Here is a 14,445-nt window from a genome sequence, read left to right as displayed (position 1 = left end):
CGCATCAAAAGCGTTCTCCGTCAGGCGGTCTGCCGAGAAGCATCCCCATTCCGCATCCTCCCTCTCCTTAAGGAGATAATGGAATAACCTCAGATTCCTTCAGCACAAATGTCAGAATCCAGAGGCCTGTCCTGTTGCACCTGGCCAGTGGGCACCACACCCCGAGGCCCTGCTCTGGGGAGGCAAGTAGAGGAGGCAGGGGAGGGGGGCAGAGGCATACAGACTGCACACCCCCTGCCGCTTCTGTCAGGGCAGGGCGGGGCTGCGGCCTCCGTGGACAGCACTCTGCCCTCGAGGAGCCTGGAGGTTGGTTAGTGGCAACCACGGGCATTAATCAGATCAGCACGGGAATGAGAGTGCCCTTCTAAGCCAAAATAAGAATGATCGGGGAAGTGATCTGATCGCTGTGAGGCGATGCACTCAAGGACCCGACCTTGTGCAGGGCAGGCTCCCCAGGAAGGCTGAGGGGGGGCGACGTCCTCCATGAGTTGTGTGGGAGAAACCAGGATGAGAAGGGTGGGCAGAAGGGCCGAAGCAGAGGGGACGGTGTGTGCCAGCAGCCAGGAAGGGAGGCACTGAGAGTGCCCAGGGTAACTGGAACAGAGGCCAGAGATGCCCAGTCAGTGGGAGGCATTAGCAGACGAGGACCTCATAGGCCCCATTGAGGACTTAGGACCTGGCCGTGGGACGGTGGTGACAATGAGAGGTGCAGGTCCACCTGGTCAAGAGCCCCATGGACGACCCCGAGTCCCTGTGAAGCTGGGGCGCATGTGCCCTCCACTTTTCAGGGGGAGGTTGGCAGGATCGTGCTCTCATCGTTTTAATGTTTTTAAATCATTTTATCAACAAGAAGTCAGGGTCCCTGGTCCTGTGACGGGATTGGCCTAGTGTCTAACAGGGAGGGGCTCTTTTGAAAATGAGGGAACCAATATTGAGAAAGTCCAAAATCATCAACCGCGTTGCCTAGAAAATGAGCACTGACCATCAAAGTAAGACCCGAGGCTTCCTGTTATGAGGACACCGTGAGCCCCACCCGGCACCTGGCGAGGTGTGGACAGTGCACCGGGTGAGAAAACAGATTTGGCGACACACAGGCCAGGGGCAGGTCACCGCTCACCAGCCCAGCGCGGCCGCAGGGATGCTGCGTGGCCCCTGGAGAAAGGACAGAGCAAGAGCATCCAGCCCAGGTGTGCGGGGCAGGCCCAGGAGGCTCACCGCTCAGACAGCGACCCAACGGCACAGGATGACAGGGAGGTGCATGCAAGGTGCTGGGGGTGTATTTGGGGGAGGGGCGTTGTATTTGGTTGGTTTTTGTATTTTTTTGCATCCAGCTTTCTTTAGCCATTCCGAGGAGGCTGTGATTTCTTTCTAATCTGTTTTTATGGGAGCATAATTTATACATGGTAAAAGTCACTCTTTTTCGGTGCACAGTTCTGTGCATTTTGACATGTATAAGGTTACCATCGTTTAACTGCCACCTCAGTCAAGATGGGGACTGGCTTCAGGACCGTGTCCTTCCCTCTCGGTGGCCGTGATCCATGCGCTGAGGGGGCAGCATGGGGAGGACCCGAAGGGAAGAGAACTGGGGACGGTGCTCCCCAGATGCAGGCAGGCCACCCAAGCACACCATCTCCCCACATCCCCAAGCAGGGAGCTCTGCCCTCCTGATTGCCTGCATTTGAAGCAGCAGCCTGGGCTCCAGAAACCACCCCCTGCAAACCACAACCCGGGGCAGGTTGCTGCCTCCTCAGCATGGCTGCCCCTCCCCTCCGGGGCTCAGAGCTCCCCCGCAGCCCCGCAGAGCCAGCTCTTCCTCAGGACCCAGCCCCGTCTGTCCATCACGGCCTGGACGGCTGGCTGCTGGGCTGGTGCTGCATCGTCTCAGCCCCGTTGATTGAGGCTGATACCCTCGCTCTGCAAATGTAGACAAACCACAGAGAGGGGGCCTTGCCCTGTGCCTTCGGGCTTCCCTTTCTCCTCCTGTCCCCGTGGGCTTCCCCAAGTCCTACCTCTTAGGACAGGGCAAAGATGCTTGAAGAAAGGGGGGAGTCAGTGCTGGCAGAGAAGGGCCAAAACTGGTGTTTCTGGTTTAGATCACCATTTCAAGACGAATTGAACAACGAACCGTCTGTCCAATACGAGGGTGCAGGGTAGGGGGTGCGGATCTCCGGCATGGCTGCGGGAGGTAGGGGTCCATGTGTTCAAGGAAATCAAATGGAATTAAGGGGGGAGGCAGAAGGAAGAGGGGAGGGTATAGGAGACTGAGGCAAGCCCCCTCTTCCTCTTCCTCTTCCTCACTGGGTGGCCGAGGGAAGGTTTGCTTGAGTCCAACAGCCCAGAGTAAGCAGCTGGGGCCGGCCTCCGGGTGAGGACAGGAGAAGATTCCAGGAGGACAGGGAAACCCTGCCCTAAGTCGGGTGTGCAGGAGAGGGGCTTCCCAGGATGGTACAGCTCGTGGATGTCTTGTTCAGGAGAAGGTTATTTCAGGTGCAGTCGGGGGATATGTCTGGCCTGGGGTGGGGGGCGTCATCACCACGGACCCCAGTTTGGAATCTTGGTCTTTTTTTTTCACTGGATCCCTGAAACCCTGTTGCTTCTGCTGCCCCATTTTGTTTCCACCATTTCCAGCCGTCGTGACTGAACTAACCATCCCCAGGGTCCTTCTGTCTTTCGCAATCACCCTTTCAAAACAGGCTGAAGAGGATTTTGATTCTGTTAGAATCTGATGTTAAAACAATATTTCATTTCTCTTGTGAGAGGAAATCTGTTGTTTGCCTACATCTGAGCCTGCTGACCAAAAAAAGGAAGAAGGGCTCTCTCAAAACAAAAAGAGATAGCGCTGAACCCAGGCACACATTCTGAACAAGACAGACAGACAGAGTCGGGCGTAGCCTGTATTATTTTACAAAGAAATGCCGAGAAGGTCAGGGATGTTTTCAGATGTGCTCGGGTGCCCCCCACCGAGTCACGACAACCATGGAAACATGTTTTTCTCTCTTCTTCGTAACCTCGGTTTTCCTCGAAGAGATGACATAATGATTAACCCCCATTCGACACACGACCACTGTGAGCTTGGGGGTCTTCTGCCCCCTGCCCAGTCCGCACGAGAAGGTCACACCCAGGAGCCTCAGGAAGGGCTGTGGCCGTGCAGGGGGGCCACTTGGGATTCCGTGGGCAGCAGCATTTCCTTACTTCCTCCTGCGTGCCTCAAGGTGCCCCTCCTCCCTGAAATGCGTGATATGCAGGCTTTCCGTCTTGCTCTGTGTGTCTTTACACACTCTGGTGGGCTGCCAGGATTTCGGTCAACCCAGGCCCGAACGCGGGGTGAATGAGCAGGGCTTTGGGAGACATGTGAGCTGGGTTTTGTTAAAACCTGGAAGAGAGGCTGTCTGTCTGGTCATTCCTTGGAAAATCTTGTCTTTGTGATTCAAACATGAAAACACAGGATCCTTGGTTCGGGGAGATCTTAAGGGCATAGCAAGCGTCAGAGCGGAAAAAGGCTTTATCTGGCCTGCTGTGTAGACAACTCCAGCGTCAGTAGAGGGGGAAGGACAGGAGGGAACTTTCTGGTGTCATGAACATATTCTATATACTGATGATGGCAGTAGTTCCACGAATGTGTGTTCTTCAGGACTCATAGAACTGTTTGCTAAAAAGGGTGGGTTTTACAGTCCAGGGGCCTGTGACTCCCCGGGGGGCTGGGTGCCCAGGCCCACGGCCCCCTGCGGTGCCCTCTGTGGCGGACAGATGGCTGGAGAGGCCAGGCACTGGCCCAGAGTCCCACCGGGACAGTTGTGGACACAGGGCCAGTCCCTTGTTTTGAACTGAAGTTTCTTTCCTCTTTGGCAGGTTCCTCTTTGGTGTGACTAGACTTGGGGCCCCACGTGGCAGCTGGAGTTGGGGGGTGCTTCGGGTTGTGGTCACCCCTCCTCTGTGGCCTCCCTGGGAGCACAGTGGAGGGGGTTCTGCTCCCCCAGACTTTGATGGGCCTGTAAGCAGGGAGAATGGGTCTTTGAAATGGATTTTACAGCTGAGGAGGGACTGCATCTCCGCTGTGCGAACATCCCCTCCTGCGGCTCGGCCTGATGCCTGAGACCCCACCAGGACACTTGCCCAGGTGGGACAGCAGCCCTTCCAAATGACCGCACCATGCCTGGAAAGAACCCTTTCCATTTTCTGGAAACCTTGAACTTGCCCTCAAGACACTCCAGATCCCAACACATCCTTTTTCTTTATCCACTTACACACCCACCAGTTTGTTGTCGCGCATGCCCCGTTTATGGAGCACCTGCTGTGTGCCAGACCTGGGCCAGTTCCCTTCACCTAATCCTCATGGAAACCCCAGAGGGGGCTGGGCCGGCACCCTGTTTACAGCCTTAGGGTTTTTTTCTTTTTTTTGGCTGCACTGTGCAGCTTGTGGGATTTCAGTTCCCCGACCAGGAATTGAACCCGGGCCATGGCAGTGAAAGCACCGAATCCTAACCACTAGGCCACCAGGGAACTCCCAGTCTTAGGGGTTGTGTGGTGCCCGTGGCCGTGTGACCACCCATGTCAGGCTGGGATTCAGATCTGGGGTGCATGACACCCACACTCTTTGTTGGCCCTGCTGGATTCTTACAATGCAAACTGTGCAAGTGTTGCTGTGGGGATATGTAAATAAGTCTAGAAGTAGCTGTTACCTTCTCAAATGATTTCAGCGCGTAAATGGTGCACCAGGGCGCTCTTATGAAACTCCTCCACTTGCACCGAGGACAGAATTCGACATCTCTAAGCTGACCTATGGTCCCCCCCCCTCCACTTTTCTCTCTGCATCCCACCTCTGCAGCCTCATCCTGGACCCCCTCCTCCTTGCTCACCTCACTCCACACCCTCTGCCAAGACTCTTCCCAGCACAGGGCCTTTGCACATGCTGTGCCTTCCACCCAGACTGCTCTGCCCTCCGCTCTGTGTTTGACCAACCCCTGCTCCTCCTTCACGTCCAGAATTGTGTCAGCTGGTCCAGCAGGCTCTCCAGCCCTGTCGTGCTGTGCTCCTCCTCCCCGGCTCCTACCACTGTTTCAGAGGCAATTACAGTTTGGGGGTGGGGCGGGGATCGTTTCTTGTATGTCTGTCTCCCCCACCAGAGCTCGAGCTTCTCGAGGCAGGGGTTTGTCACCATGCGTGTCACCCACCAGTGACAGAGCACATGCTCAATAAATATTTGCTGAACTGATCCAAGCGGTTCGGTCTGAGGGCAAAAAAGTCATTTGAGTCATAAAATCAAATTCTGACTCATCCACCCTGGCCTCCTTCCCCAGGCCCCATGAGCCCTGGAACGCCATCAGCGAACACACACCGCACACCACTGCTGAGACTGGGAGACCGGGATGACAACGATGTGAATAGAAGGCAGGGCCCACGGCCCATTTCACAAGGGCCACCCAGGTTTGAAACACTGCGGGATCATTTTTAGAGTTAAGTGATTTGTTTATATGGTGTCTTTTTCAGAGAGAGGCTGAAGTTTGGAAATCTCAAGTTCAGGTGAAGCCTGTACACAGGGAGTTGGATCTCCCACGGGACAGGAAGTGAGGCACATCACGAGGGTCTGCGCCTTGCCTCGCCTCGCCCCGCCAGTGTCCTGGGGTCCAAGATGCCCCAGTAAGGGTTCTTGCCTCTGAGTCTTGAAAGCGTGTTTTAGTTTTCTTGTGTTCTTGAGAAAGGATCTCTTCTTTGGAGGAAGACATCCTAAAGCAATGAGACTTTGACAGTCAATTTGACGGCTCCTGGGAGCAGACCCTTTTGAAAAGTGGAAGGGCGGGTGGTGAGGATGATTGGTAAGGTATCACTCTCCCCTCTCGACCCCCAGCATGATTTATCTGCACCTGCTTTGCCCCCACTCATCGAGTTCTTCCTTCACACGTACCTATTATTGAATCCGGTTTTCTGCTAGCCTTCCGAGGTCCTGAGGGCAACACTGCTGCACTGGCCATCTCGGGAGGGCACCCCTCACCTATCACCCACTCCACACACCCCCCAAAACCGTCTCCTTCATCCAAGATGGATGTTGACATCTCCAACTGCATCTTCACAACAGCAACTACTCAGATTAAAACTGAGAAATTCGGCATGATCCAAATGTATAAAAATATTTGGAGATTTGACTGAATTCAATTTTCTTCCAACTTTTGCTTTCTGAAAACTTTCAGAACACTGCATATAAAATTCAGCCAGTTTCACCATCCCAGGAAAAGGGGCCCAAGAAATGTGTGTATTAAAAAGACAGTGTTTCCTATCTCCAAGAGAAATGAGGATGATTTAATACTGCATGAGACCTTGGTCTCTGAGCCACAGACTGACTTTTGTGTTTGCATATCTCTGAGAGCAGATAATGCCAAACCATTCACAGACGGACACACAGCCAAGATTCTAAGAGATGCCCCAAGAAGGACTGTTTAACTCGTCCCAACAAATAATCCTATAATATATTTTAAAACACTTAGGCATAAGTCCTGTGTATGAAGTTGTTATGGTTACAGAAGGAAAAAATAAATATTTGTGCACACAGACATAACATGAAGTCCTTCTACAGTGAAAACAATCTCCTCTGGAAAGATCTTTGAAAGTCAGAGATGGAGCCTGGAGGAGATGGAGCTAGTGATGGGGTGGGGGGCAGCCTTTAAATGCTCCTCTTGGCATCCGCATTGTCCATGAGCCTCGTTTAATAACATAAAACGAGGGGGCTGGGGGAGAGAGGTGAACAGACACAAAACCCAAGAGCACTGTTATTTGTTTATTTTCTACTTGTGATGTCATAAGCAGGAGTTTTGCCTGTGTTCTAGTTTATCTCCAATAAATAAATAACTATGTACAAATGTGCTGAGTTTACAAAATGGTAGAGGAAAACCTTTGCATTACAAAAGATACATTTACATGATACACTTTTTTCCATACACAGAAGCATGAAGCATTTCACTCCTAGCTTACTTGAACCAAAGACCCTGTGTAGCAATGTCTAAAGGTGTGTACCTAGGCTTTTCTACCAGAAAGCAAAGCTATAAAAGGAAAATTCCTCAGTTTCTTGAGAATATAGGGCCTGACTTGGCCTGCTACTTATTACTCATCCATATTTAATCTATTCCAGAATGTTGGAAGCTGTCTGGAACAGCTCTCCTCAAATATACGAAGCAGACAACCCCCTACTGATCTCGTTAAAATGCAGATTCTTGTGCAGTAGGTGGGATGGAGCCTGAGTGTCTGCATTTCTAACCAGCTGGCAGGGGCAGCTCCAGCCTCTTGTCCCGGGACCACGTTCCAAATGGCTGGGCTTAGAAGGCCCCTGCGAACTGGGAGAACTTCTCGAGGGCCTGATCAAGGTGAGGCCCTAATTGGCCATGCTCCAGGCTGCATCCCCAAGCTCCCAAATTCAAGAAACCAGGAGAGCTGGTTTTATTGGGGCCTACAAATGACAAGAACAGTGAGAGTCCAAATGGTCATTGGCACGAATCCTGCAGCTCAAAACTTTCTTACACTGTCTCCCGGGAGGTGCTTCCATCTTCTCTCAGTTTAGAGCAACCGTGTGAGCAAAGATTTTCAACATTGTCAAAAATAACTAATAATAATAATAATAGGCATAATAATAATAGGAAAAGACACTGCATCAAAAGCTTAACAACAAGGACTACTTTTCAGTCCAAATCAAAACAACAACAACAATAAAACGGAGGTTCATTGTTTAAAAATAAAAATGAAAATCTCCTTGCATTGAATTCCTGTGGTAGTCCAGCAACATTAGTCTAACAAATGCCCTTCACATCTTAACCTTCGTTAAAATGATATTGCTCTGGAAGCCTGAAATTTCAGGATAAATTAGCAAATCTGCTGAAAGAACAAATTCCCAACCATTCTTTTTTCTAGTGTTTTTGTTTCTGTTTCACATAACAGTTCTGCCCAGGCAGACAGCTAAGGGCAGAAGTAGGGTCCAATACAGGTAGGGTGGCTCAGGTGGGTTGGCCGAGTTCCTGGGAGGGGTAAATTGGGAGAAACGAAAGGGCTGAAATGCGGCTTGGCTTCATAAATGCGAGAGGGCTGGAAAAGATAGTATAAGGGCCCCATGACAAGGGGGAGCACATAAATATATAGACAGGGAAGGGCAGAGAGGGGAAGGGAGAAAGGAGGGAGGGATACAAAGTGGGTGTCGGAGACACAAGGGTAGGGAAAGAAGCCAAAGAACAAAAAATACTTAAAAAATAAATATCTTGGTCATTATCTATGACTCAATTACACTTCACTTAGTCCACTGGGATGAAGTCTGCCCCAAGGCTGCCAACCAAGAACACTCACCCCTCCTGTGCCCCTTGGTGAGGGCATCGGACACTTTGCAATCTTGTCACTATAAAACTGCCATCTCTGCCCACTTGTCCGATGACATCATGGAAATGGCTGGGGCCATACTTCTTCCAACGCGCCCCCACCCCCCATAGCCAAGTGTAGAAGCAGCGAAAGAAGAGGAGCGAGCGTCTTCTCCAGTTCTGACGCCAGCTAAGGTGCTTTGGGGTAGTGGGAGAGAAAGGCTGGAGAGGGGAGGAGCAATGAGGCCCAGGAGGGAGGAAAAGGCCACCCAACACCTGGGCCAGGGAGGGAGGTCCCTCAGAGTTTCTGAGGCGTCCGCTCGGTCTTGACGTCCTGCAGTACCACCTCCTTGGCGGGGACCCCACACTTGTACTCCAGCTCCGCCCGCGAGGTGACTTGCTTCTTACGCAGGTGGCAGAGGAGCGCCAAAAGCGCCACGACCAAAGACAGGCTCGCGATGGAGATGCCGACGAGCACGCCCGAATGCAGAGGCCCCGCGGGCGGGGGCGAGGGGTGAGGGGTGGCGCCGGGAGTCGGGCTGCCCGGGAGCGCCCCAGAGCCGCCGTCCTCCTCGTCGCCGCCCTGGTCGCCGCCGCTCACCTTGATGGGGTCACAGTCGGTGCCAGCCTGGCCGAAGAGGGCCGTGTCGGGCCCGCAGATGCACTCGTAGGTGCCGGGGAGGTTGTGGCACTTGCCAGGGCAGTAGCCGTTGTTGCACTCGTTGATGTCCATGCACACGGAGCCCTCGTCCAGGATGTAGCCCTCGGGGCACCGGCAGATCGCCAGGTTGTTGGGGTCGCAGTCGGCCGGGCACGAAGTCTGGTTGCAGAACATCTGGCACCTGTGCGGGGCGTGGGGGATGGGCGCGAAGCCCTCGGCGCAGATGCAGAGGTAGTCAGTTCCGCCCACGGGCTGGCACTGGTACTCGCAGTTAGTGCCGAAGCACGGGTCCACAGGCTCCACGCACTCGCCGTCCACCAGGTCGAAGCCGGGGAAGCAGTGGCACTGGAAGCCGCCCTTCGTGTTGACACAGCTCTGCGGGCACGGACTGGGCACCTGCGTGCAGTCATCCACGTCCTCACACCGGTGCTGGTCCGCAGCCAGCCGGTAGCCCGTCGCGCACATGCACGTGTAGTTGGTGGGCGCGTCGGGGAAGCCGGGGACGCAGAAGTGCTCGCAGAGTTGGTGGCACGGGTGCTCGGCCGGCACCGCACAGGAGCGCCCGTCCGCCTGCAGGGCGGCGTCGGCGGGGCAAAGGCAGCTCGACGCCCCGGCGCTCCCGTTGCACGCGTGCTCGCAGCCGCCGCCCTCCACGCTGCAGGCCCAGGCGCCCGGCGCCTCCCGGCCCCAGCGCGCCTCGGCCTCAGCGGGCGGCACCGCGCACTCCAACTTCACCCCGAGAGGCATCACGGCGGCCGAGCTGCCCAGCGGCAGCGCCTGGAAGTCCGCGCCGCGGGCCCCGAACGGGGTGCTGTAGGTGACGGAGACGCCGGCGGCCGCCGCGGCGCCAGGCTCCACAACCAGCGGCCGGCAGGAGGCGGCGAAGTTGAACTCGCAGAGGAAGCCGTCGGCCTCCGCGCCGCACGGCAGCTCCTCCCAGGCCGGCTCTCCCGGTGCCGGAGCCCCGGCCGCCGAGACGGCGACGCACAGCGGACCGCAGAGGGGCGTCCCGTCGTCGTGAGGCCGCGCCCACCTGCTGTAGCTGGTGCGGTTGTCGCCCGTAACCCACTGGAAGCCGCGCAAGGGCTCGCGGTGCCCCGGGTCGCCGCAGCCGGGCGGGAGCTGCAGGCCGATCCAGAGCCGCGGGCCATCGCCGCCGTCGCCACTCAGTAGCAGGGAGATGACATCCGCTGCCACCGAGGAGCGCACTGTCATCAGGTGGCCCCGCAGCTGCTCGCAGACCCGGCTGGCGGCGGGGAAAGTCGCGGGGCCCCGGAAGAGCGCGAAGCAGTCGTGCTCGACGCACTGGCTGCCGAGGGGCTGCGGCTCCGGGGACGCCGGGAGCCCCAGGCCGGCGGGGGCCAACACGCCGAGGAGCAGGACGCGGAGCATAGTGTCCGCACGCCGCGCGCAGGGGCCCGGCCGGGGCTGAGAGGCGCAGGGCGCTGCCGGCGACAGCCGCTCGCGTCGGTCCCGGACTAGGCGCGTCCGGCTGCGGCGTGCAGCCCCGGCGAGGCAGCCTCTGACAGGCGGGCGGGCCTGGGCCCGAGTTTATAAGTGCGCGGCCCCCCTCCCTGGACGTTCGGGAAAAGGAAGGAAGTGCCTGGTGGGAAGGGCTGATGCTGCATTCTCGGATTACTGGGTTCTCCGGACGCCCTGCGCCCGCCCTCGCGCCCAGGATCACCTCGCGGGGATGAGTAAACTCGGCCCCGGCTGGGAGGTCCTCGGGCGGGGCCAGCAGCGCAGGCTCCCGGGAGGACAGCACCTCTGTCAGCGCGGCGACAGGACCCGCCCCACGCGTGCAGCCCTACAAGGGGCTTAACTCGCAGCCCTTAACCTCCGGTCCTCTTTCTTTTCCTTCATCAATGTGTTGTTACCACCTATTTCAAGGAAAGGCTGGATTGCGGAGCTCTGGGAAGAGGAGACTGGACGAGGAGGGCTTGGAATGAGCGGTGGGGACGTAGCGCCCAGGACCTGCAGGCTGCGGGAGGAGTTGCCCGCCACCCAGAGGGGCTGCCTAGGGCGTGGCCTTCCCCAAAAAACACAAGCGCAGGGCGAGCGAGCCACAAGCGCAGGGCGAGCGAGCCACACCCGCCCCGGCCAGGGCGCCTAGAGAAGGAGGCGCTTGGAGACAGAGGGCGTGGCTGAGGCGACCACGCGCAAAGGAGGAGGACTGGCCTTACACCCAGTCCCCGAGTGGGGACCCACGAGTCCCTGAGTGCCAGCTGCCACGGCCAGACCTCATCTCATCGCGTGAGAAAGTCGTGGGGACACTGTCAGGGCGTCAAGGTCTTGCCACCCTTCGGAAGTGGTAGCAGGCGAATTCCCGCCGAGCCCTGCAGGGGCGAGCGAGTTTAGCCTGTTTGGTCTGAGTTCTTCCAGCATCTCAGAGGGACAGTGCAACTCGCACCCCCAAAGGGACGCGCGGTGTGCCCTCGCAGGGAGGGTCTGTCTGTTGAGGGTTTTTCCCTTTGGCTGAGCAATCAGATTGACACAGAGGAGCACATAAATGCCACTTGGGCGGCAAAAGACATAGACGAGGGGCTGTCCTGGGCACGCGTGGGGTGGGGAGCGCTGGGAGGAGACTGGAATCTGTCACTTTCGCGACCTTATCCGCTCGCTCTCGGATCAGGAATGCGGAGGGGTGGGTCCAAAGCAGAACGGTGAGAGGCAAACTTTTTTTTTTTAACACCCTGTGCCATCCTCCGCCGCGGTCACTTACTGCGACGCGCCAGGCGGCGGCGCTGTTGAACTCTAAACGAAACCGAAGACGTTGGTGAACTCGAACTTGGGCTTGAAAGGGTTAGGGTGTGGGGACGCAGAGGCCTCTCCCCCGGCAGGACACGCGGACCCCTCGTCCTACCCGAGGATCGGGCCCCCACGTCCAGCAGAGCCCAGGACTTGCGAAAGAACAGGAGAGTGTGGTGTCTTCACCTGCGGAAGACAAGCACCTGCCGGCGGACGGACTGACCTCAGTGACCAAGGGGGCGGCGCGGGGACACTCCGAAAGCGAAAGGGGGGAGGCACTGTGGTCCCCTGCACTCCCTGACGCCTGCCCGCGGGCGCAGAGCCTCCTGAATATTCCGCTGCCCCCCGCGCCCCACGAAAAGGGACACCGAGGTCTGAGGCTCCCCGGAGTGGGATCGACTGCCCCTCCGGGAGGAGGAAGGAAAGACCCCCAGATCGGAGAGCCGCGCAGCCCCGGGTGGGGGCGGGGCAGGCGCTGGCCTGACATCCCACTGGCCGCAGAGCTGAGTCAGGGGTCACGACTCTGGCCGCCCTGGAGAGGCTGTCTCGGTGCAACGGGCCTGGGGCGGGGCGGGGCCTCCAGACACCGGCTGGAACTCGCCCCTACAGAGACCTCAGAGGTGGGCGCGTGAGACGGGAAAGGGGACCGGACCAGCCACACCCTTTGTTCAGCATTTACAAAGGATTTCAGGACTACGGCGGACGAAGCCATAAACGAAGGGCGGGGCCCTCTGAGCCCGTGCTAGCCCTTAAAGGAGTTGAGGAATGTTGAAGCGTCAGGTCTGGCCGTCACCAGGCTGGGTCACTTCACGGATGGGTTCTAGCTGATTCACCCTTAGCCAAAGAGCTTTATCAAGTGTGGCAAGCAGCTTTTTTCTTAAGATATGTAAAAAAGAACTTTCTAGTTCTAACATGAACGCCTGGTAGACTTGTTAACCCCTAGGTCCCCTGATGAAGACCCTGCTTGGCACTGTTTCTCTCCAGAAACAGTTCCGTCTAGCTCTGTGGGAAGAGGGAAGGGAGTGGCTTCCCGCTGGGAGTACCTGACCCCACTCTCCTGCACCTGTGCTGGAGATTTGAGCTAGATTCTAGCCAGGGCAGTTCCACATGGAAGTCAAATAAAAGGCATCCAGATTGGAAAGGAAGAAATAAAATTATCTCTTTATTCACGATATTGTCTCGTTTGTATATGGAAAATCCTAAGAAAACTATTCAAAAACTATAAGAACTAATAAACAGTTTCAGCGTTACAGGTTACAAAATCAATACATAAAAATCACTTGCATTTTAACAATGCACAAATTGAAAATGAAATTACAAAACAATTCCGTTTACAATAGCATTTAAAAAGAATGAAATACTTAGGAATAAATTTAACAGAAGTGCAAAATGTATACTCTGAAAACTGCAAACAATGTTGAAAGAAATTTTAAAAGACCTAAATAAATGAAAAGACATCCTATGTTTATGGATTGGAAGATTTAATATGGTTAAGGTGGCAAAATTCCCAAAATTCATCTACAGATTCGGTGCAGTCTCTTAAAATATCTGCTGATTTCTCTACAGAAATTTTCATGCTGATCTTAAAATTCACATGGAAGTTCAAGGGACTCTGAATAACCAAAATAATCTTGGAAAAGAGAAACAAGACAGAAGGATTCACACTTCTTGATTTCAAAATTTACTACAAAGCTGCAGTAATCAAAACAGTGTGGTTCTGGCATAAGGAAAGACATAAATCAATGGCACAGAATTGAGAGTCCAAAAATAAACCCTTTGAAGATATACAAATGGCCAATAAGCACATGAAAAGATGCTCAAAAATAAAACTTTTTGTATTTAATTTTAGTCAATTAATTTCCACAAGAGTGCCAAGACAATTAAATGGAGGAAAGAATAGTCTTTTTTATTCTAGCCATCCTAGTGAGAGTGAACTGGTTTCTCAGTGTTGTTTGATTTACATTTGCCTGGTGGCTAATGATGTTGAACATCTTTTCATGTGCTTATTGGCCATTTGTATGTCTTCTTTAGTTGAATGTCTATTCAGATTCTTTACCTGTGTCTTAATTGGATTAGTTGTCTTTTTATTATTGACTTTTTCCAGCGACTCACAGATGCTGGTGCAAGTACACGGCCTATTTTTATCAACCAGGGTTGCAGACCAGCTACTGCAGACCTCGGGGGTCTGAGAACAGGCCTGCAGGATGGTTTGGCAGCTCCCGGGTGAACAGACTGAGAACATCTGGAACTTGGGCAGATGGGCCCCCCGGGGGAGTGAAGGAGTCACAGAGAGCAGCTGTGGGGAGGGAGCTCTGCTCTGGGGTAAGGGGCTGCCAACATTTGAGTTCATCACTCAGAAATCCCACTTCCACCCACAGGCCTGGGGGTGCCTGGGGTTCCGTCTAGCTCTGTGGGAAGAGGGAAGGGAGTGGCTTCCCGCTGGGAGTACCTGACCCCACTCACCTGCACCCAGAGCCAGCCCACCCACCAAAGGAGGGGGAAGCATTCACCCACACCCAAACCACTGGGAATGCTTTTCAGACTGGGAATAATTCTGAAGCTAGATCCCAGAGAAGCACTGGCAAAGGCTTCTCTTTAGAGTTTATTCTCCTTTGGATGGGACTTTTGGGACATTTAGCAAGACCCAGCCTTCCAAAGTCCCTTAAAGGACCCCCCAGGAAAGGGGACATACTTATCTCATGTTCCACA

General features: G+C 54.9%; 1 protein-coding gene across 1 annotated transcript; it reads right to left on the bottom strand.

The window, feature by feature from the left end:
* Positions 1-6,548: 6,548 nt before the first annotated feature.
* THBD (thrombomodulin) lies at positions 6,549-10,495 on the bottom strand. The gene has a single exon (XM_061209533.1). The coding sequence runs from the start codon at positions 10,378-10,380 to the stop codon at positions 8,626-8,628; it is 1,755 nt and encodes a 584-aa protein (XP_061065516.1). The 5' UTR covers positions 10,381-10,495; the 3' UTR covers positions 6,549-8,625.
* Between the last annotated feature and the right edge of the window lie 3,950 nt (positions 10,496-14,445).

Source organism: Eubalaena glacialis, chromosome 13 (assembly GCF_028564815.1).
Source record: "Eubalaena glacialis isolate mEubGla1 chromosome 13, mEubGla1.1.hap2.+ XY, whole genome shotgun sequence".
NCBI lineage: Eukaryota > Metazoa > Chordata > Mammalia > Artiodactyla > Balaenidae > Eubalaena > Eubalaena glacialis.
The sequence above is the reverse complement of the archived record's forward strand: the minus strand, read 5'-3'. Positions and strand labels throughout refer to the sequence as shown.